Raw genomic sequence first — 23,985 nt, forward strand, 5'->3', positions numbered from 1 at the left:
AACTAGATATTTATATTTAAACTATATAGCCATAAAGACAAACTATTATATGGACAAATCATACCCTTTTATGACCACACGCTGATTGTTAGCTTTGATATTTTCCCAGACTTCACCGCCCTCAGACAATTTCTCAGCGAACTCATTGGTTCCCGTGCCTGTGTACTCAAACCATTGTAGTCTTTTGAAATGTTCCAATCCACCTGGAACCTTCCTCACGCTCGGACACTCGCATAAACACAATTTCTCCAAATTCGCCATACCTCCCTCCTCCAAATCCGGAAATTCCTCTAAAACGGGGAAGTACTCAATATGCAAATACCGCAGCTTGGGAAACATGGACGCCTTTCCAAAATTCTTTGGTATTTCTCTGCATCTCTCATTACCCATTAATCTCAACACTACCAAGTTAGGCATTGATTCTAAATCTGGATAATTCCTACAACTACAATTCAATAACGTGAGATGCTTCAGATCTGTTAGCGCACAAACCCAATTTGGCACCACAAAATTGGCCAATTCAAGTCTTTGGAGTTCCATCAGAGCAATGAAGTTCTGTGGTAGATTCCATTCTGTTGAAGAGGAGCTTGATATAGACAAATGACGCATATTGAGTAAGTGAGCAAGGGTTCCTTCTTCGATACACTTCAACTGCTGTTCGTGCTGAACACACAAGCTTAGTTCTTGGAGGCGGTTTAGTTTGGCCACATCCTCCAACTTTAGCAACCCATCTTCTTCAACAGAAAACCTTAAAAGATCTGATCTGAGTACCCTCAAAGACACCAGCTCTGATATTCCTTTGGGTATTTGATTCCCCAGTTGATTATAGCAATCTTTTATACCGAGATGCTCGAGAGATTTCATTTCATTTATCCAGTCTGGCAGCCTTTGCAGCTGTCGGCACCAAGATAGATCGAGCATGATAAGACTCGAAAGTCTTCTCACACAGATTGGTACCTCCTTAATACTTGTCCATGATAAGTTTAAAAGTTTGAGAAGGTTTTGGTTACCAACACATGGTGGCAACGTAGAGATCTGAGTACGGCTCAAATCAAGAACCCTGAGCAATCTTATAGGGCTAAACAAATTTGCCTCAAATTTTTCAATTGGATTACTGTAAAGTGATAGAGTGCGAAGAGTATTGGGACAACAAACCATGTCTTTTGCAATGACTTTATCATCTATCTCCTTTTTTGCCAGTAGAACTCTATGCCAAACATCACTTTTTGTTCCAGATGTCAAGACGTCGTCAACAGAAAATGTACATCTGTTTGCTTTAGATATATCAATTGCGAGATCAAGCAGCAAGTCATGGATCTTGCAATACTTGATTAGATTCCAGTCCTCCCATACTTCAAGCAAGCACAGATTGGCTAACTTGTATAAATATTTCCAACCCAAATCCCACTTATCTCCTTCTTGGGGAATGAGTCCTTCCGCTATCCACAAATTTATGAGATAGTCACAATGTATTTTCTCATCCTCGGGAAAGAATGACAAAAAAGAAAAACAAGGCTTTAGAGCTGTGGGCAGGGAATCATAACTCAATCTCAGAATCTCTATGATGTGGTAGTCAGGATTACTGACCTCTTCACGTTGATGCAACTCAGACTCTCTGAGTTGATGCAATTTAGTCATCCACATTTTAATATCGGTGCAGTCTGAGAGAGAAGCGCCCAATGTCTTCAGAGCCAATGGTAATCTTCCACATTCCTTTTCAACTTGCTGAGCCACTTCTTCAAGGTACTCTGGTGGCAGATTTTGGGCATAGTATGAAAAGGCATAAGCACAAAACAACTGCCAACTCTCTTGCTCTGATAAAAGCTCCATGCGGTAAGCTAAAGCGCTGAGCTTCTCAGAAACCTCCATGCTTCTAGTTGTAACCAAGATTTTACATTGGGTATTGCTGCCAATTGGAAGACCAAGGCTCGTAATTATGTTTTCTTCTCTGGTTGCCCTCCAGACATCGTCGAGAACAATGAGAGACTCTTTTCCTTGTAGACCGGCATGAATCAGCTCTGCCGCTCGCTCCTCACTTACATCCTTTACTCTACCCTCTAAATCTCCCACATGGGACGCTAAATCACACTGTAATTTATGAAGAGAATACGACTGTGAAATGGGGAGCCAGATTGAAAGTTCATACCTTTCTTTGATCCTCTCAAAAAGGTTTTGGAGGAGAAATGTCTTTCCTGCACCGCCCATGCCCACCACGGCAATGACTGGAACAGTGGATTCATCGATCAAGGAGATGAGGTGTTGAAGCCTGGGCTCAATTGCCACAGGGTGCGAATCACCCGAGATGAGACTATTTCCCTTCCACGCTGCACTGCTTGATGGTTGTTCAGAGTTGGGTGGCACTAAGTCCCTGAAAAGCTTCAGCTGCTCTCCATCTATCATTATGGATCTGATTCGCTTTCTCACGTGTTCAATTCTTTTTCCCATTCTGTAACGGAAAATAATTTCATCCAGATTGCACAAACAAGAGTGATTTACACATCCATTACGGCGAGCGACACACTCTTCCACAATGTCTTCTGCATCCCACGCAATGTCTCTGACGTTGTGCAGCCATTCTTTCACGTCCTCATCTTGTGTAGCAACTGAATCCGCATATCTCAGACCGCTGCTTATTGTTCTGAGCTTTTTTCTCAACCAATCAAAGTCTCGGGTGAAGTTGCAGACCAGCGCCGCCTCTTCAGCGGCTTGTTGGATTATCATCTCAGTAATCTTGCTAATAACACCTTCTGCAATTGCACCCGCCATCCTTATTCTGTTATTATGAATACAAAATTTGGAGGTAAAAGATCTCTTGAATTCTTATACACGCCAAATCGAAATTGCTCACCAATGCAGCAAAGCAACCTCAACTTTGGATCAAAAGGTCTATGGGAAAATAACCCTGAAACATTCAACAGAAAAAAGTCTAGTTTCCGCGTGGAACGCGTTGAACAGAATGTAGCGACGAAATATTACAACGTATTACATTTTTACATTTGTTTTTAACTTCCTAATTATACCTAGAACACTGTCTTCATAAGCGACTTCTTAAGTTGTCCTCATTTCCTTAATCCTTGGGGCCTAAGATTTATATGAATCACTCCATTTTCCATAATGATAATTACGAGGATGGAGATAATGATAATTTTCCATCTCAACTATTAAATTACTCCAATTTTAAAGTCTTGAAGTTTCAGTAAATTAAAACTTCCTACACAGACCGTTCGCTTGAGTTTTATGTAAAAAAGACCAATTCCACGCGGTGCCTCAGTCTTAATCACTTACAAATGAACATATGCGATAAACAGATTCTTGAGCATGCTTCTTATGGAAAGAAAAAGCAAAGTTATCTCCAACAAGTGATCCTGAAATCAACTAATTGCAGAAAAAAACAAATTTACTGAAAAGTGTCCATTATCGAATAAAACTCAACCGTAAATAGCCAAAGATGGCAATTTGCACCAAAAGCACCGCCTTCTGATTTCCTTATAAGGCTTTAAAAGAAAAAATCAGGTACCGGCTTCTTTCAAATTACTACTGTGTTTTGTATAGTTCATATTTTCTAGTTGATTACTTTTTGAATTTTTGCAATTCGTAGATATGAGTACCAGATGTTCGAGATATTGTTGTTTTTCTTTCCATCTATAATCTCTGCTACAGTCTTTTTCTGAGATTCATGTTAACTATAAATGTCACTGTTGAGGAAGTCAAGGATAAGGTTAGGTTTAATTATGTCAAGGGTTACTTATATGAAATGCACAACCGACGTTGTGTAATGAGCGGTGATTATTAAGGAGAAGTACTGCAAAAAGACTGCGCATTTTTCTCATTCATTGCTTATTGTTTCTTAGTATATGTGAGTCTTGCCTATTGCATTATTTTCTACCTGTCGTTTTATATATTATTCTGAATCTTACAATGCAAATTTATTTATTGGATCTAAACCCTACTTTAATTCTGGCAACAGTGGCAAACATTATTCCGTTTAAGTTTGACAGAAAATATATTAATAAAAATGATAATGTTAGAAATTAATAAATATGTTTTTAGATTACACTGAATGTCTAATCTAATGGAATTTTAAGGACATCAAAATGACGAGGAGTAGATCATTCCTCCTATTCTTTTTCTTAGTCTTTTTCACTCTTAAATTATTCACTTTATAATTATCATTACAATTTAAATAAACATCTAATTTCACTATATGTTTTAAATAGAAAGAAGATTATTATTATTGTAAACAAAATAATACAAATTCACATTGAATATCTTAGAACACTTTAGAAATAACTATCAATTTATAATGAAAATACCAAAACAAATAATCATAATCAAATGAAAGATTTTATTTTTTTAAAAATTCCTATCACTAATGACCCAATTTACTTATATTATTCAACATAATTAAAGAACTACTAATTTTAAGTTTGAAAGGATCTATATATTTATTTCTTAGTATGATTTCCTAATAAAGATATAATGTCAAATATATATCAAACAAAGAAAATGAGAAATTGTTTCATACTAAGAATAAATTTAATGACATTGAAGAGAACTTAGAATTCTAAACATATTCAAATAAAATAAAAGATTTTGTAAATTAATTTATAATCTAAGTCATTTGAGGAAGGAATATTTAGTTCAAAATTCATTGAATATCTAACCTATATTGTTATAAGCTAAGATGGAAGTTGTGAAAGAGTGAACAATAATTACTAGGTAGAGAATGACAATGCCAAGAATAGTTTAGGAAATAAATTCAGATTTCACATTCAAGTATGGAAAGGTAGTCAACCTTACCTCCAATTGGTCTAGTCATTAATTGTAATTGGACATTTTGATTCATAAGCCTTAGAGTTTGCACTAGAAAAGCATAAATATAGTTCTAAAAAAATGGGAAACAAAATCTTCTAAATCAATAAGAATAAATAATTTTAAGAAAGAAAAAGAAAATTCAAATATTTTTATTAAAATAAAATCTATAATAAAAAAAATTAAAATTTTTAAATTATAATAAAGTCAAGTAAATTCTTTTGAAAAAATGTAAAGACTATTAAAAAAAAAAATTCTAAATACAAAAGGCAAATCATATATATTTTTTAAATAAAAAAATTGCAATAGAAAAGAAGATATTTTTTTATTAATTCTTAATACAAGTCTCAAATCTTATACTTTCTTAATACAAGTTTCAAATATTATATATTTTTAACCAATACAATCCTTGGAATGAATTCACAATCTTACTTTTCAGTTTCTAATTTTATTGTATTTAATCTCTCTAACTTTATTTTGGAAAAAAATAAAAATAAAAAATAACAACATACACAATCCTTAATTATTTAAAGAAATATTTCTATTTTATAAAGAACTGCAAAATAAAATATTTTTGAATTTTGTAATGTCTAACTTCCTTTGTGCAGACTCAGAATCAAACAACTTCCTAAGCATATCTAATTCCTCTATTGTAGGAGGATATTTCTTTCTCCATAATTTGATGGATTCATTAATACATTTATTTTCCTCACAATGAATACTTGCCTTCATAATTGAGGGAACAAAGATATTAGGAAACTCAATTTCATTGTCAAGCGATAAATAAACTATTAATATAACTATTGAGTAATCGAAATATGTTTTATTTAAAAGTAATTTTTAAAAATTGAAGACGTTGTTAGGGTTTTTTTTCATGGCTCAAGGCACTTTCATAGGGGGAAAATGATGCTAATGGTTCATAGAATTTAAAATAAAGGAAATAAATATGTTTTTACTAATTGATATATGAGATCCCAAGGCCTACAAAATAAAGATGCCATTTTTATAGTGCTATGTTTGAACGTAGACTCAAGGTGTGGTCCCATGAGGGGGGTCGCAAGATCAATTTTTATGGAGTGGGTGGTCCTATGAAACCAAAAAATAATTTTCTATAGGATTGATCGGAATCTTCTCCTAAATAATAGCAGCCCCTACTTTTTAGAGAGTAAATTTGAGCGGGTAGAAATGGTGGGGGCTAGAAATTGCTACACTAGCTCAGGCTTTTCTTTGCCACTTGTCAATCACATACAAATTTCTATTTCTTTATCAATAATCTTTCTAAAAAATTTTATTTATTTAGTAAGTGAATAAAATATGTTAAGTAAAATTTATTCATGAGACCACATGCTTCCATTAATTATGGAGCTCAAACTTTTCAAGAATTACGTCACTACAAAATTCATGGGACCTCCTACTTTAAAATAATCCTAAAAAGTCTCTAGAACACCCGTTGAACTTTTTTGGGAAGCCCTCATCCATGGGACTGCACCCTCAGCCATTCCTTGACATTGCTTTCAATTTCTATGACGTATGATTCACTTTTTTTGGTAATTCCCAAAAATCATTTGCGGCATTGATATCTCTTTCTCAGGCGTCCAACAACACCAAAAAGTCAAAACATTCTGATGCAAGTCTCCTAGGAAATAAGCCTATGGGCGTAATGAAGAAAAAGGAAAGTCAATGGGCCCTTGGTCTACTAGTGAAGTTGAATGGCTCACAAAGAGCCCACTAGGGATCAAGTCTTGCTAAGTGCAAGGTCTAAAGACATCATAAAAGATGAGGTTGGGATTGTGTCCCAAGTGAATTTGGCAGCATGGATGCTCCTTAGTCCTTAGCTCTTAGCCGAAAAGATTTCAGGCATGCGTGGGCCCGAAAAACAGAGAAAAAAGTAAAATACAAGAGAACACAGATTATACCGACTATCTAAATAAGCTTTTAACAAAATATTTATTATAAGAGAACGTCACATACCCATTTTTGGAGCATAGATCTCTAAACAGACATATAATATAGATGAAGGGGAAGCTGAGGATTGAAATTACGCTTTGTCACGAGCAGGTTAAACTTTAAGAAAGCTGCCTCCAAAAAAAGATATAAAATATTGGCAAATCTTTCATTATTTTGAAAAAATAAAATTATTTCTATTGGCGAATTTCTCAATTTTTTATTCTAAATATGATTAATATTGACAATTATTTTTGAATCATAATTTTTTTTGTATAAAATATTGACGAATCTCAATAATAATAGGAAGTTCATTAATCACCATAGAATATTACAAATAAAAATTGAACATTTTTTTACCTCGTGGAATATTATGAGAATCATTACATATACTTCAAATCCATAGTGAAAAATAAATATTGGTGATATATACCTAAAGTAACTAATAATTATGATAATTATTGGTCAGTTCAATTTAATTTCTTCAATAATATATTATATTTTGGTAACTCAAATCTATTCATGTAATGAATATTATGGCCAATATTTGAGGTTAAATTTTTTAATAAAATAAATTATTGAGCGATTTTAAATATTCTAGAACTGAATTTTATATAATTACAGCAATTTAGGTTGTATCAAATCTTAAATTATTAGCCAAATTACTAGCCAAAAAATTCTAAAATTAGCCAATTTATGAATATCAGCCACTAAATTATACCCTAGTCACGAGGACTAAGCAGACATATTATTAGTAGAGATAGAGATGGAGTGGAAGACGAGGTTTAATAACGAGCTTCAAAGGAACTGATTTGGGCATCGGGAAACCGATTCCCTCTGTCATGTCAATTTCAGTCCCAGAGACAAGCCCGCGCATATTCAAAGTTATGTCCTTTCACATCGGTCTCTTTCCCGCTACTGTTGAGAAAACGTTGAGGAACGAATTCCGTGGGGCGCTCTCACACAGAGGGATCCCGTTGAGTTCCTACAGGAACATGATATCCTCCAACAGTGCATGCCTCCATAGATTCGTGGGGGCCAAAAGAGGCGCCGGTGGATAGAGCCTGAAAGTTTCTTTTACAATTGCCTGCAAATATTTGAGATCATGGATATCTGATTCCTCCATTAATCTGTCGTGTCCAACATGTACATCAATCTCTTGCTGGGCTTTACCCAAAATGTTGGGGTGGTTCATTAGAGCTGACATTGCCGAGTCAATGGTCACAGAGGACGTTTCAGTACCTGCGGCTATCAAGCCCTGCAATAAAAAAAACAAAAAAAAATCTTAATTATTGTTGAGAGCTTTTCGATTTAGGGTCTTAAAATGATTCCCACTCAAAAGTATTCTTTCTAAAAGTGATAAACAATTGACTACTTATGACCAAATAGAAACAATGCTTGTAAAGTCGCATTGAGTGTTGGACACGCAGAGGAGATCTGGTTGCAGTACATGCCCTGCTAGTGATATGATTTTAAGGCCCTGAGTTTATAGAACAAGATTTGAGGGATGTACATACCTAGAACATTCTGGAAAATTGGATTTTGTTAGAAAAGTGATAAAAGAACATACCAAGGCGTTGGCTTTCACCACATCGTCGTTACTGTCAGATTCAATTTCATGGTTGTCTGTGACCGATATGAGAAAATCAATCAAGTCGCGAGTACGCGCACCTTTCTTCTCTCGGTGATCCTGCAACAATTTTTTCATGAACCCCCCGTCTTCTTCCTTAGATCGTTCATAGAAACCACTAAGCCCTGTGGATCAACCCACTTGAGAAAGGCCAGGTAATATGCGATATCCTCGTGAATATGTGAGATGAGATAGCCTCGACTTCATTTCCATTGGATTCCTCTGATCTCGCTCCCAACTCTCGAACAACAATTTGATTAGAGTGGAAATCTCCTCTGTGCGGACGTGCCGGAAGGATTCGACTCTGTGTGCAGAAAAGAAATGGACGCTGCAATTTTTTCTAATGTTTCTACTTATTAGAGGCAGATGCCAATTATCTGCGCTGCGGTGGCTTTACCTTAACACGTCTGAGAGTGTCTAGAATTATGAAAAGAGAAGCCACTGCTAGAATGAGAACAAAGAAAGCCTCCACTGATGCCATAATTGATGATCTTATCTTCCTCTATCATTAGTTGAGATCACGGGACAGAACCACCAGAGCTTTGCATGAGCGCGGCTTTGAGATTAAGTGCACTCCGTTTTCTGTGCTAAAAATTTGTCATCCATGACCACAGAAATATTTTCATTTTTCGTTTAAAATACCGAGGGAGCGGATTGACCTTTATGAAAGTATCGTTGACAAAGAGAGGTAGAATCATTTACTTATGTACTTTTCGATACTGAAAGCCACGTGGAAGAAAAATAAGCTAACAAAAACAATTTGTCAAAGAAAAACTCAAAAATTGGTTTGACATTTTTTTTAGTTACATTTCCCTCTCGTTAAGGAAGAGTCAATTTTGTAACACTCAAGGTTATTATTATGTGTTGAGATTAATTATTATTGTTATTTATTAAAACTGAGTAGACTCAAAACTAATGTCTCTCATATAAGAAATTCACAATTTATCTTTGAGTTGTAGACTCTTGTCTTTCTTGGTGTTCTTTGTTATTTAGTCATTCAATTTTATTTTATACTATTTTTTTCCTTAATAAACTTGTTCAATAATATTCTAATTTTGTGAGTTCACATGTGGACATTAATTATGTTAGGATTTATTGTTTATGTTGTACTATTAAATGGTGAAGTTTTCAATGCGGAGAGTTTAATGTCAAGTGTTCATTGGGAAGAATAAATTTGAACTACTAAAGATCAAGATATGTGATTTGTCAAGTCAAAAAGGATTACAAAGCATTTGAAAGATGGTTGACAATGACTAAGAGGGTCTAGATACAAGAGTTCTTAGCACAAGATGATTGTATTTTGGATAGAAAATAACACAAGGCTTATGAAGGTTAATGAAGTCTTTACATCAAAAAATAATGAACAAATTAAATGTACTTAAAGAGGTAGTAGAATGGTTCCCAAATGAAAAAAGGGTGCAAAAATTTGTACTCATTTCAATGTTTTCACGCTTTTAGGTTTCGTCATGTTATTATTATTATTTTGGATCCATAGTTGATGTGTTTCATCATGTTATTTCTATTCAATTATCATTACCATGTGTGTTATATTGGTAAACTAAGGGTGCATTCTAAGGGAGCTCATTGTTATTGTATGTAGATTCATAATCCCCCTAGTTGTGATAACACCTTTACCATCATGTGCATATTTATACATAAAGTTAATTTTACCAAAAAAAGAAAAAAATGGTCTTTTATCCAATTTTTATCTAGTTAAGGCATGTTTACTCCCTTTTTGAGACATTTGTATAATCTTGGATCACCACTTATATGATTACATGCCAATTTCTTAGAAGTATCATAGCTTTGTTAAGGTAGGTAGTAATTTTTTTCTACCTTATCTATCAACTTTATTCTTAAACAGGAAAACATTTGACATGCATTTTAGTCAGTTCTCCTAGCAATAAAATTTGATGACTATGAACATTTAGTTGTCTATTAGATCTTAAAAATTCTACAATAGTATGATACCCATGTATTTAAAAACTTCTACATAACTTGTCATAGAATTTCTCATAGACCTATTTTGTGAGCAATTGAGATACTTGTTAAAGATCAATTTTTTTAATTATTATTCTATTAAAATATTTGTACTTTCTTGTGTAATACTAATGCTATTTTGGCATGTTTGATTCAAAAACAAGAAAGTTGCATTCTTCTCCTCTTTATTATTTTGTCTCTTCTTTTTTATTTATTTTAAAATTTTATATAATTACTACTATGGGATGATCTATTCCAAATATATTTGGTTCAAAATGAAGGCATTACTCATCAAATCTATTGCCTCATTAAGAAGTTTCTTAAAGGATCTCCTTGGGATTCCATGAATAAAATTTTATTATTTATTGATACAAATACAAAAGTGGTTATCCTATTACCTAATCAACAAATTATCTTTGGTTGGTTTAAACGATCTCTACCGTACTCCAACTATAACTTTCTATATGTGCTCCTATTTACTTAGCCAACAAAATAGTACTTTACATGAACAACTTCTCAACAACATGCTACATTTTTTGTACTTCATTTTTCAAATTAGACATTTTAATTCACTGGGTTATTTTCTAGGAATATTCCTATGAAAATAATTATAATAGAAAAAAAAGACTAATAAGCTATAAAACCACTTGCATAAACTTTCATACAACCTTCAACATGCAACTTCAACATATCAAATCCAATCAATGGCTAATGGAGAGTAACATTAATAATTGTTGACATTCACTTGTATATCTATTTCAACAAGGGAGGTCTTCCATACACGATTATTTGGAATCAAAACATTTAAATCAATAATTTGAGTATATTATTTGAATATGTCAAATTTCAAAATAGTGATTTATAGTCATTTTTTTTTTTTTTGTAAAAGGATCCATTTCATTATATTTTGCCTTCACTTACACCGACTAAGAAAAATTTAAATGGTCTTATAATGACTAGAAAGCATTTTTTATGATGTTTCCAATGAGTATTCAAACATAAAGGTTTGTTCGCATGTTAGAGATTACCCTATTTTTAATTTTAAGACAAATACAATTGAAAATAGAACATTTAGTGATAAAGTGATTGTCAAGTAATTTTCAAATGTGTAGACTAGGGGATTCAATAACCCTAGGATATGAATATTGGAAAGAGAAAGTGTACCTTATGCTACTTTACTAAACTAGAAGTTCTAGGAGATAGGAAGATGAACTAATCAAGGAATGTTATCTGTTAGAAATATTTAGAATAACTGAGAGGAGGGGCAGGGTGAATCAATTACTCAATGTCCATAAGTAGTATTTAAAAAACTAAACATAAAGCATTCATTGGTCTAGTTATCTTGTTGTTGCTTGACACTTACTACGGCTTGGTTGATGCTAGCATCACTCAACATTCCTTAACCTTTTACTATATTCCTTAGCTTAGCTTAAATTTCTTGATATAAACAATCACTTGGTCTTGTTATAGTCTAACTAATCAAATTTCTATTGTAGCTTCCTTTTCACAACTCAACGATTCCTCTAGGTGCTATTGTTATGAGAAATTCCTCAAGTCCTCTTCATCAATAAAATAGACATGGCATTTAGATTAGGTAGAAATATGTATTATCAATACTTTTGACGTCAATGACAAAACAACAATTTTTCTAATTGTAAGTTTCGAACAATCTCCCTCTTTAGCATTGATGAAAACATCTCAATATTGAGAATATCTTAATATCTCAATGTATCTAACTTTGTTACTATCTGATCCAAAAAGATCTCACTATCATGAGTGATCAATGGTTGTAGTTTCATTTTGATTCTCTTTACTAATTTTGTCCCTATGAAATAACAGATCTCCCTAATGGATACATCTTTTCTTTTTTTCATATTCTCCCTCTCTGAATTTTGTATGTCTCTCCCTCTTTGTATATTTATTTTGTATATTCTATTTCTTTGACAACACCGCCAAAGACACATAGCTTTCTTGGCTTCAATTTCTTCATACATTTGAATTATGTAGATTTTGCACGTCTGGCTGATTTCTATCATCTATCTATGACTGATATGTTATGTTATACTTTCTATCTACCATTTCCCAAAGTAAAACTAATTTTCATCAATGTGTAAGATATTCTAATTAGCACATTTGATGCAATGCATATTTTCTCCTTAAGTATCTTCGTTTAGGTGAATCACCCCTAACTTACCTCTAAAATATTCATGAATATCTTTAGGTAAGGTATTTATTAAAAATGTGAATAATTTGTTCTTTGGTATGCACATATTCTAACCTCACTTATTTGTCTTGGACTAGTTCCCTTAAGTAGTGATACTTGATAGAAATATGCTTTGTCTTAGTGTGCATCACTAGATTCTTTGAATTATTAATAGCACTTGTATTATCATGATAGATAACTACTAGATCTATAATCTTCTTTTTTCATACCTTTTAGTAATTTCTTGATCCACTTAAATTTTCAACAGTTCACTATAGTTGCCACATACTTGACTTCGGTTGTTGATTCAGAAATTCAATTTTTTTTCTAGCTTGTCCATGACACCAATCTCTTTCCTATAAAGAATGCACCTCCACTAGTTCTTTTTCTATTAGTAAACTAAAAAATCCTAATGTATAGATCATGGACTTGGAGAGAAGAATAAGAAAAAATTATGATTAATACTTGGCTATTAGAACTAAAGAAGGAAAGAATATTGAAAATATTTTCAATATTAAGAGAGAAAGTCTTACGTTACAGTTAGATCATGTGCAAAGACAATTGGATGAATGCCTTTTAGCCAAGGCATCATATGAGAAATTTTCATATATAGATTTGAATGTAGTAGAGATTACATTATATGGATTATGTGCATTAATAAGCATATTAGATGTAAGAAAGGAAAATTTTGAAAAGGAATTCTCTTTGTTGAAGAAACAATTTATGGACTACATTACACAGATATCCACCCTATAGTTTGAAAGGTAGAAATTAAAAATATGGGTTTCTATATAAGTTTTGACACCACTTTTGTCATTGATGTCAAAGGGGGAGTAAAGTAAGAAAAATTTGTACATATTTAAAGGGGAATGTAGTAAAGAATTGTATAAGGGAAATATAAGTATAATGGAATTGTATTTTTGTCAAAGTTGATGAAAGATCAACCCCACAACTCCCAAGAATGACCTACATGCAAAGACCTATCACAGAAAGAGAGAAGCAAAAGCTATGGAGGTTGCAATTCCTATATCCATAGTTGAGACATTCTTGATGAGAAAAAGGAGAGATTGCCATTATCAGAAGTAAAATGAATAAATTATAAAGAGATAAATCCTTATAAAACGTGATCAAAACACTAATGGGTAACTAAATTAAGTTGCATGATAATAATTAATTATTACATGCCCAAAGATTAGCTTAAGTAAGCTAGAGATAATAAGTGACTTAATAATTAAATAAATATTATTTAATTAATAAGAAAATATTTCATTACTTTGACACCTCCCTAAAGATAAACTTAGGGAGTAGCTAAAAACCTAGAAACTACCACTGAAAGTAAATTTGGGTCCTACCAACAAAGCTCAATGAGGTACCCAAGCACAACCAAATATTTGAAAAGAGAAGAAATAGAGTAAACCACATGTGAAAAATCATACTCATAAAAGAGTTGAAGAAATGTTCCATAACATGGGAGCAACAGATGATTATGAAGAACACCATGAAGGATGAAGCTACAAACATTTCCAAACAGTTGATTTGAAGAACCTCAACTATATACAACATGAATAGGTAAAGAAGACTAAGTTTGAAGAGATGATCAATGAAAGATGGAAGATATCTTCAATGACTCCAAAAATATGAATGAAAGAATGTCTATATGGTAAATGATCCATCTCATCAAAATACATAGGTAGCCAGCCACTGCAATCGATTAGTACATAGGATCAAATACTTAATACATAGCTCACTCCATCAAACCAAGAAAGAAATAGAACCAATAAAATCCCCCTATTATAAATGTGGTCTATGTGGATCCCTTAGCATCCCTCCATCAACTTGTGGATTTAATCAGTAATCACTTTAATCGACTAGCTATTCCAACCTTCACCTTTAACAATTTCAATAATTAAAATTGAATACTCCTCTATAAGTAACCTATTAATTCATCATGTCCTAGCAATTTTCATTCACCATAGAAATGCCAAGGCTTCCACTTCATTGTTTGAGCCTCCTCCGTAATTCCTAGTATAGACAACCACTATATTCCCCATACAATTGTAGAGGATACCCCAAGTAGCAGTGCTACCCACCATGGTTGAAACATCAAAATTGAGTTTTATCCAAGACTCAGGGAGGGTGCCACGCTATTATGCTTCTAGCCATAGCTTTAGAATTGTCAAATTGTGCCAACTTTGGGCGTAAGTCCCAAGTAGAAGCCCACTTCATATCATATTTTCCTGATAGATTCGAGGGGGGAGGTGGGTGGGTGGGTGGGGCTTTCACTGCTATATCTTACTACATTCTTTTAGAAGTTTGATAACCTGTTGGGTCACCACTAAACTAGTAGTGGCTTTGTCTTTAAAGATTTTGTTATTATGCTCCTGCCAGATTTTCCAAGAAACATACGGTGGAATTATTTGCCATAGAATTTTTAGGTATGGGTGGAAAGATGGACTATCCGAATGAAAAAATTGCTTCAAGCTTTCATTAGCACACCAATGGACCTCCCATAAGGCAAGGATCCCCCTCCACACATTTGAGTTAAAAGGGAAGTGTATAAGAAGGCGTGAGATAGATTTTGCATCCTGATAACAAAAGACACAACAATCAGCTAGCTGACATCCTTTCCTATGGTAGGTTATCCACCATGAAGATGGACCCACATAAGACCATACAATAGAAATTTTTTTTCGTTGGAAGGATAAAAGTGTGCTAGACCTTTCTCCAATCTCCCTAGGCCACCCCCCCGCTGCTGCCAAAAAAGACAACAAAGGTAAGCCGACTTCACCATGAAATCACTTGAGGGGGTAAGTTTCCAAACCAAGGAGTCATCCACCAGGGTGAAAGGGATCCTATAAATTTGAAGGAGGTTTTAAAGTTCTAAGGAAAGGCCCATCCTAGTAAGCTCTTGAATCTGAATTTTAATCCATTGACAACTCGAGGTTATATAGCTTCGAGTTAGAGAACCATAATTGTGAGTACAAGTCTCATGCAAGGGTAGGAACCTACTATGCATGGGGGGTTATCTTGGAGTCATTTTTATTCCCAAAAATCAATTGTGTTTCTATTGCCCACAATCTAGTGACAACCCATCTTCAAAAGTTTTTGGGTGTGCACCACATTGTTCCAAATTTTAGAACCTAGGGGGAGAGCATAGGTCCATAGGAAGTGATGGAACTGTTCCCCTCCTAGGTACTTGGACTTCGCAATGTTGCACCAACTTCCCTGGGAATTGAATAATCTCCAGCCAATATTATTTAGGAGGCCTTTATTCATATATCCTATCCTTCTTGTATTCAAACCTCCAAGGGCCTTAGGGTGATAGACTTTTTCGCAACTCACCAAGATCATTAGAGACTTCACTTCAATGCAAGACCATAAGAAATTATGTTGATTTTTTTTTTAAATGTCTCTAAATCTACCATGGATTTTAAAGATAGAGAGGAAGTACATTGAGATGCCCTACAAAGAAGCTGAGTGAAGCCAAAGTTTCCCCGCACTACTAAAAATCTTTCCTTTCCAACCCACTAGTTTTTTTTGGAAGTGTTCATCCAGAACATTCTAGTACTAAATAGAGACCTCTTTAATTGTGAGTGGTAGACTAGGATACGTATTTAGGAGGAACACCTCTTGGAATTCCAAAATTTTGCTCACCTTTTCTCTTAGACTAGCAAGAGTGTTGGAAAAATACACTTTTCTTTTTTGCTTTTTTGCCTAGAAACCATTGCATACTGATTCAAGATAGCTTTCTACTCCCTTAGTTCATGAATAGAAGAGATTACAAATAAGAAGGTTTCATCAATAAATTATTGGATAGTTTGTGGTGGGCAGATGGATGTAGGTTTAACTCCTTTAATTCTACCAGAGTTAGTCATGGAAACTAATTTTTTTCTTATAACTTCTACCACAATGATGAATAGGTAAGGTGATAGGGTGTCACCTTGACAAAGACCTTGGCAAGAAGCGAAGAAATTGCCTAGAGCCTCATTAACAAGCACCAAAAATGTGACAATATTCACCACTTTTTTGATAATTATGATAACATTCTCATTGAAGCCAAGTTTAGAGAGAATAGGAAAAAGAAAATCCCTCTTGACCTTATCATAAGCTTTGGAAATGTCCATTTTAGGGTCCATGCCTTGGTTCTTTCTCCTTTCCATAGAATGAATTACCTCATGTGTGGTTATGACCACATCAAGAATCTACCTCTGTGGTGCAAAACATTCTGGTTGGGTCCTATAAACTTATCAAGAAGGGGATTGAGATGATTTACGATGATCTTGGTGAGGAATTTACAAATTGTGTTGTAGAGACTAATGGGCCTAAAATCTTCTAGATAACTAAGGTTATCCTTCATAGGGACCCAAACAATGAAAGTTTGATTGAGTTCCTTTAAAAGTTTTCCTATTCTAACAAAGTCCCTAGTAGCATGGACCACATTGTACTTAACAATATCCTAGATTTCCTAAAAAAAGCAAAGGGAAACCCCTTAGGACAAGGGCTTTGTATTGATTCATGTTGAACATTGACTTTTTGACTTCCTCCTCCTTAACCTTACTAGTCATGTCCTCAATCATTTGGTTATTCACCACTAGATTAAACAACCTCAAAATATCATTTTGCAAATTACTAAAGACCTAGAAAGTAGGGGGATGTATATTTCCTAGAAGTAGTTATCGGGTTTATCTACTATCTTCTCAACTTCTTTTATCTCATGACCACTATTGTCCACAAATAGGTTGATAGTGTTTCTCTTTTTTCTCCTTGATGTTGATCTATGGAAGAAGGCCATATTTTGGTCACCCTCCTCTAACCATTACACCATAGATCTCTATTTCCTAAAGATTTCCTCTTGATTCAGGAGGATCTTCCACCTATCCTGACACTCCCTCTCCTCCTGTTGGTGGTCAATATTAATATTGCCTTATGCAATTTGATTTTGGAGAGATTCCAAATCCCAAAAAAATATTTAGTCCATCCATTCACCTGCTTTCAGATTCTACCAAGTTTTTTGGTAATACAAAATATAGCTATTCCTTCAACGAGATCCTTCCACCACCACTCAATATGGTTCATGAACTTTGTGTGTGAGTGCCACTTGATGTCATACCTAAAGGGCCTTCTTTTGGTAAGTTGTGTTTGTGTCTATGAGAAAAACATCATATAGTGATTTGATATGGTCCTCAAATTTTCCATTAAGGATGCATGTTGTAGGATGTCCTAGCCAGAAGAGATAACGGCCTTGTCAAGCCCTACTTTAATCAAAATTTTGGACAATCTATTGTTGGACTCAGTGAAAGTAGAACTTTGAAGGCCAATATCGATCAAGTCATTCCTTCTAAGGAAGCCCTCCAAGTCTTGCATGTTATTAGAAAAGTCCTCCAAGCCCCTCATTTTCTCCAAAGGGTAGAATGGGGTATTGAAGTCCCCATGCATATAATATTTTCCCATCTCAAAGTATCAACCACTTTGGTAGCCTCATCCTAGACATCTAGTCTACCATTTCTAGTGTTGGGAGCATAGAAATTAAATAGGTTCCAACTAGCAGCATGGGAGGTGAAACTTGTGACCATTAAATGTGTATTAAGGAGGATAACCAACCCCATCACCGTATTAGGGTTCTACATCATAGCAATGCCACCAAAATATCCATTCACATTACTATAAGAAAATTTAGCACCTGGCCAAATGTAAGTAGCCACTGTAGAGAAAACTTGCTCTGTCATTTTCACTTCCCTGCAAAAGAATCATATCAGTATTACGTTCAAAGATCTTTTGTTTAGTTTCATATTGCTTCCTGCAGCAATTAATCCCCCTCACATTCTAGGATATGATCTTCATCTCTTATTATTTTAGGTTTCCCTTAGGGTTTCTTGTTTCCCCAATGCTATATCCTTTTCTATTTCCATTTGGTGGATGTTCCTTATCATAGGTCTCCCAACCCTCATGGTTAACCCAACATTAGCCCTATTTCCTCCTTTGGGCTTTCTCTTCAAGACTGTCCATTCAACATCATTTCTAAGGAAGTCAAGACAAGGAACCTTTGAGGTGGGGGAAATTATTTCAACAATACCTAGGAGTGAGACCATCAAGGTTCCATTTGTGAGTGGTGAGTCATTCCCCATGTTTAGGGATGAGTTATGAGGGTTAAGAACACCATTTGACTCCATCTCTTGGCTCATCAGATCTCCACTAGATTGAGCCAATTGTAGGGCTTGCATGTCAACAATCTTGCCCTCTTCCTGCTTATCTACATCCTTTTTGTCAGTTTAATCACATAAACTCTCCTCACCTTGCCCATCAACATCCTCCTTCACAAGGGTTCTAAGCTTCTCAACTTCTTTGCTAGTGGCTTTATTTAGATCATGCAGATCCACCATGCAAGTTTCCATCAAACTTATCGGTTCCATATTCTCTTGTCTGTTGGAATTGTTAGCCATTTCATCTATTTTCAATCTTTCAACCATCACTATGTGTGGTGAGGACACTTTTCTTGAGTTTCTCACCCTTCAAGAAATCTACAAACAAATGAGCAAGCATGTTGTATTTTTGACAAAAGGGAGTAGCATTCTCATAAACTAATAGTGCGACCAGGTGTCCCATTTAGATTTCACATCCACCATGGTTGACAAGGGTTTGTTCACACCTACATTCACACAAAACCTAGAAAAGCCTAGTTTAGTCTTAGAGCTAGTCATTATATCTATTTTTATGAATTTTCCAAAGGAGTTTCCAATCCATGTAATCACATGCTCATCCCAGAACTCCAAGGGGAGTCCAAGCAATCTTATCTAGATTGGGGCATATCTGAAGAGATCACTCTCTAGGTTGAACCCTAGTTTCCATTTTGCTAGAAACAAGTAGTGCTTGCCAAAGTGCCAAGAGCCTGCCATGATCGAATCAAAGTCTCTTTTCACAGTAAATCTAAACAAAAAGAGGGAGCCAGTATTGCAGAGATGGAAATTGAACCCATAAGTTTCCACCTCGTTGAGCACCATTTTCTCACCATATCCATCATAGGTCAAAATGAGACAAACTTTCCAACAAGGAAAAGTGTAAAACGTAAGGAAATCAAATCAACCAATGAGTTTGGTAGTGAAATTAGAGTTCCAATGGCTCCTAAGGAAAACATGGGTTTCTCTCTAGAGTCCATAGGGATCTTGGATCCGATAATAGCCCCAAGTCAATAGTTTGACTTTGGGGTCACCACCACTTCTACTGCCACCGTGGGACCACCTAAGGGATTGGGACCCAAATAGGCACAATCATCAGGAATGACATATGGTTCCATTAGGTGAGGATTTTTCTGCTTGATGTAGGATGTGAGCATTCTAGGACTAAGTGAATAAAACTAGTTCTAGATTCAGACACACAGTGGCCAAATTTACCTGGGGGGGCAGGGGCAGTTAACAGTGGAAGGATACATTTCCCCAAAGACTGAGAGGGCATGCTACCAAGATGAAGGCCAAGAGGGAAAAAAGTTGCAGAGCCTCCTCTTCCAAAAAAGTGGAAAGTATGTTTTTGTTAGTAAGAAGTCCTATGTAGAATCCCACTTCATATCATATCTTTGTGGGGGATTCGATGGGGGCTTCCACCGTCAGATCCTACTACATTCTTTTAAGATTCTAATACTACATTCCTTTAGTAGCTTCTATTAAAACAATTTGACAACTATATTGTTTTAACATAAGCTTCTAATGTTAAAACAACATAGCTATCACATTCATGAATGGAATTAATGCAGTCATAAAATTCAACTATACCAATGCAAAAACATGATACTTCTTAAATCAACTTATTCAATCTTGGTATGGTAGATAACTATTGCTCGTAGAGAAATATTGTAGAGGGGACCAACTTTATAGTATGAATAATTCACCTCAACATAACGTATCGAATTTTAGCCTTTTTAAATATTTATAATACATTTGATTCTTCCTATAATAATGTTATAAGATTTTGAAGGCCTATAATAATATAATTTTTTTTAGCATATTACCATAGTCAAATCTATAGCTACAAGATGTCTAGGAATCTTTATATGTTCTAGATGTAGGAGAACCCACTTGCCTCAAGGAATTAATTTCAAATTTGTACAATTGGGCTCTTCAGTGCATGATCACCCATATGAATATTTTAAAAAGAATCATTTAAAAATATTGGTGCCCTATTAAAATAGTTCATTTTTTAATCTTTCTATTCTCTTAGGTCCCATTTGGTTGGGGAAGAGGAATAAGGCTCAAAACCTTATTATCTCATAACCAAGTTTTCGTAAACTTGGTTTTCCATTTGGGAAGATAGTTGGACCATTTGGTTGACATGGAAGATGAATATACAAATCCATATTCTATGCTTAGTTTCAAATTTAGAAATTGGAATAGGAATCATTTTCCAAGCTCCTTGTTGTGCAAAATAGAGAAACCCATAGTCGTTGACCAAGAACTAAGTCACAAGATTCGAGTTTGAGTTTGAGTTCGACTCCTATTAAGTTTAGATGAAGTTCAACAATGTTAATAAATTCACAAAAAAATTGACATTAAATTCATTTTATATAATTTATTAAAATATTTGAAAAATATAATTATATCCAATTTTTCAAAAAAGTAGATTAACATTACAACATAGATTTGAAATTTTTATAGAAGAATATCAAATTTAAAAAATAAATACAAATCAAACTGATTTTTAATTTTAAAAATATTAAATTTATAAAATAAAAAATATTAATTTAACCACATCATTTAAAAAACATAAAATGAAATGTATTGGTAATTTAGTTTAACTTAACAAAGAAAATTTTAATGAGTTGAAGAGTTAGAGATTTTGAGGGTAAGACTATTTCTTTATGTTGTGTGAATGATTGCATGCATTTGTAAATCATTGGCTATTAAAAAGATTGTTGTGAAATTACACTGTATAGTTTTTATTCCAAATTTAAATATTTCATTTGAGTAATTGATTTGTGTTGTTTTTTGATATTTGAAAGTGGTAAAGTATAAAAAATATTAATATTATGTATTCATATTTTCATTGGATACAATCAGATGCAAACTAAAATAATACATTGATATCTGAATAGTTTTATACAACCATATTTTCCACTCAATTAATATAATAAATCCAACATTCCTCCCTTATGACATTAATCCAACAATAGTGAAAATTGCAAAGGTTTTAAAAAACCCTCTGAAAACTTTGATGAAGCTCCTTCACCAATATTCTTCCCTAGAAACTTTTTTTGAAATGTTTTTCCTAATCTTTGCTTATTGAAGTATATTTTTTCTCTGCAACTTTAGATTGCAAATCCTAAAGTTTTCCTCTTAAGTAGATTCCATATCTTAACTTTAGATTGCAAATCCTGAAGTTGTCCTCATAATATGATTGTTCCCAACTCCTTTGCACAATGAGACATAGTTCATTCAAAATTTCACATCTCCTTAGAGTGTGTCTAATGTCTCCTTTAGTGTAGTAGGAACAACAGTCACAAATATTACTATACATGAGATGTCTTTTCTCCTCTCTCCTTGGAAGGGCAATCATGTTGCCAATCCCCCTCTTCTCTTCAGAGACACATATAGGTGCTTCTCATGCAGTAATCATCTATAAGCAAGAAGCTAGGTTGAGATGATAGATGTCCTCCTGCCTCCAATGTCTCCAACCTCCTATAATTTCTTTCATAATCTTTAAAGAAAAAATCTTGTATCATTTTCATGTGGATTATCCTAGTCATCATTATTTGTATGTATTGAAAAATCACAAAAGTGTGTCTCACCTTCAATTGCGACAAAAGCTATATTTTTCTTCAATTTCCCATCGATGAAATATTTGGTCCACTGAATATAATTCATTTGTACATGTCTATTTATCTAACAGTAAAAACATTTCAATTCTCTTTTGGCAAGAACACTAGATTTATTTCTAGCAAATAAAGCACATCCATTAGTAATTTGATGACTCTTATGAACTCTACTTCCTTCACCAATTAAAGAAGAAATTATTATTTCCAGACTAGGATTCATTTTGTTCAAAACAATATGATGAAATCTTGAAGGCATGCTACTAAGTAGGATTGCTTTGGCATCATCATCATCTATAATTAATGCATATTTCATTCCTGATAGAAAATAAATCACAACATATTCATGGACTCATAGGCTAGAAAATATAGCATCTACACAATAAATCTCAAACCTCTCTTCAATTAAAAAAAAAATGTAGAAGATCTCATTCACAAACGTTAGGGACTGGTCATCGAAAATCCATTAAAAGCACTCTTCTCCCCATTGATCAACCTACTCTAATACCAAATGAAAGTGTTCAAGTATAAAAAAGATTGATATTATAGATTTAGATTTTCATTGGATACATTTAGATACAAACTCAAATAATACATTGATATTTGAATAGCTTTATATAGGCTTATTTTCCCTTAAAAAGACTACTTACAGGAATAACTTACCATTAACTAAATATTGAAATAATTTATTTATTTAATCTAACCTTAGAAACTAACCTAATTAATGTAATAAATCCAATAATATCAAGGGATTAGATGACTAATGTAGGGATGACAATAGATCAAAGAATTGTGTACATTCTCATGCTCCTGATTATGCTTTGCTGTAGAGAAAAAATAGAGCATGCAAAGAATACAACTGTGAAATTGATATCCATTCTATCATAAACTATTGCTTACAACATGCAACTAGTGCAATGTTTATATAATATAGAATGAATGAATTTAGAAAGTTGATTCCATTATAAAATATTGCTCACAATATGCAACTTGTGCATTGTTTATACAATAAAGAAATGCATGAATTTAGAAAGTCGAGTCCATTATAAAATATTGCTTACAATATGCAACTAGTGCATTGTTTATATAATATAGAAATACATATATTTAGAAAGCTGAAACTAGTGCTCAAATAGTAAATCATAGTGAAATTAATGATTAAAATCCAAAATTAAAACAAGAGTTCTCCTTCTTACCCTTGAGCAATGTAAACTAAGTCATCCATAACTAACAGATCAGAATAGGACATTATAATTAATGAACACTAACATGCTTCTCATCTATTTCTTGCACTGATGATACACAAAATAGTCCATTATTTTTTCACCTTTTTTGAATTAAAGAGTGTTTTTTGCTTATGTAAATTTTGAATTTTCATTTAATGAATTGGATCACCTTTGATAAGTGCCACAAAGAGTGATATTCAATTCTTTATTCATTATCAACCCTCTTTCTTTGTTGAGCATAATTGTTAAACATGTCTCATTAGGATAATTTTTTAGTTCTTTGACTGTAGCATGACACTATAGCATTCTTCTTTTGTTAACTAGCAGATTAAGATCACTATCATCATGCACTACTTATAAAATTAAGGATGGAAAAGTAAGTCAGTTTTGACTA

The 23,985-nt window shown here is 33.7% G+C and overlaps 1 protein-coding gene across 1 annotated transcript; it reads right to left on the minus strand.

Moving 5' to 3' along the window:
* Nucleotides 1-45: 45 nt before the first annotated feature.
* Nucleotides 46-2,766, minus strand: LOC149560369 (putative disease resistance protein RGA3). The gene has a single exon (XM_089827596.1). It carries the CDS (start codon nt 2,764-2,766, stop codon nt 46-48), a length of 2,721 nt encoding a protein of 906 aa, XP_089683722.1.
* Nucleotides 2,767-23,985: the final 21,219 nt, after the last annotated feature.

This window comes from Cupressus sempervirens, chromosome 4 (genome assembly GCF_028749045.1).
Source record: "Cupressus sempervirens isolate cs-2001-9-10 chromosome 4, ASM2874904v1, whole genome shotgun sequence".
Lineage (NCBI taxonomy): Eukaryota > Viridiplantae > Streptophyta > Pinopsida > Cupressales > Cupressaceae > Cupressus > Cupressus sempervirens.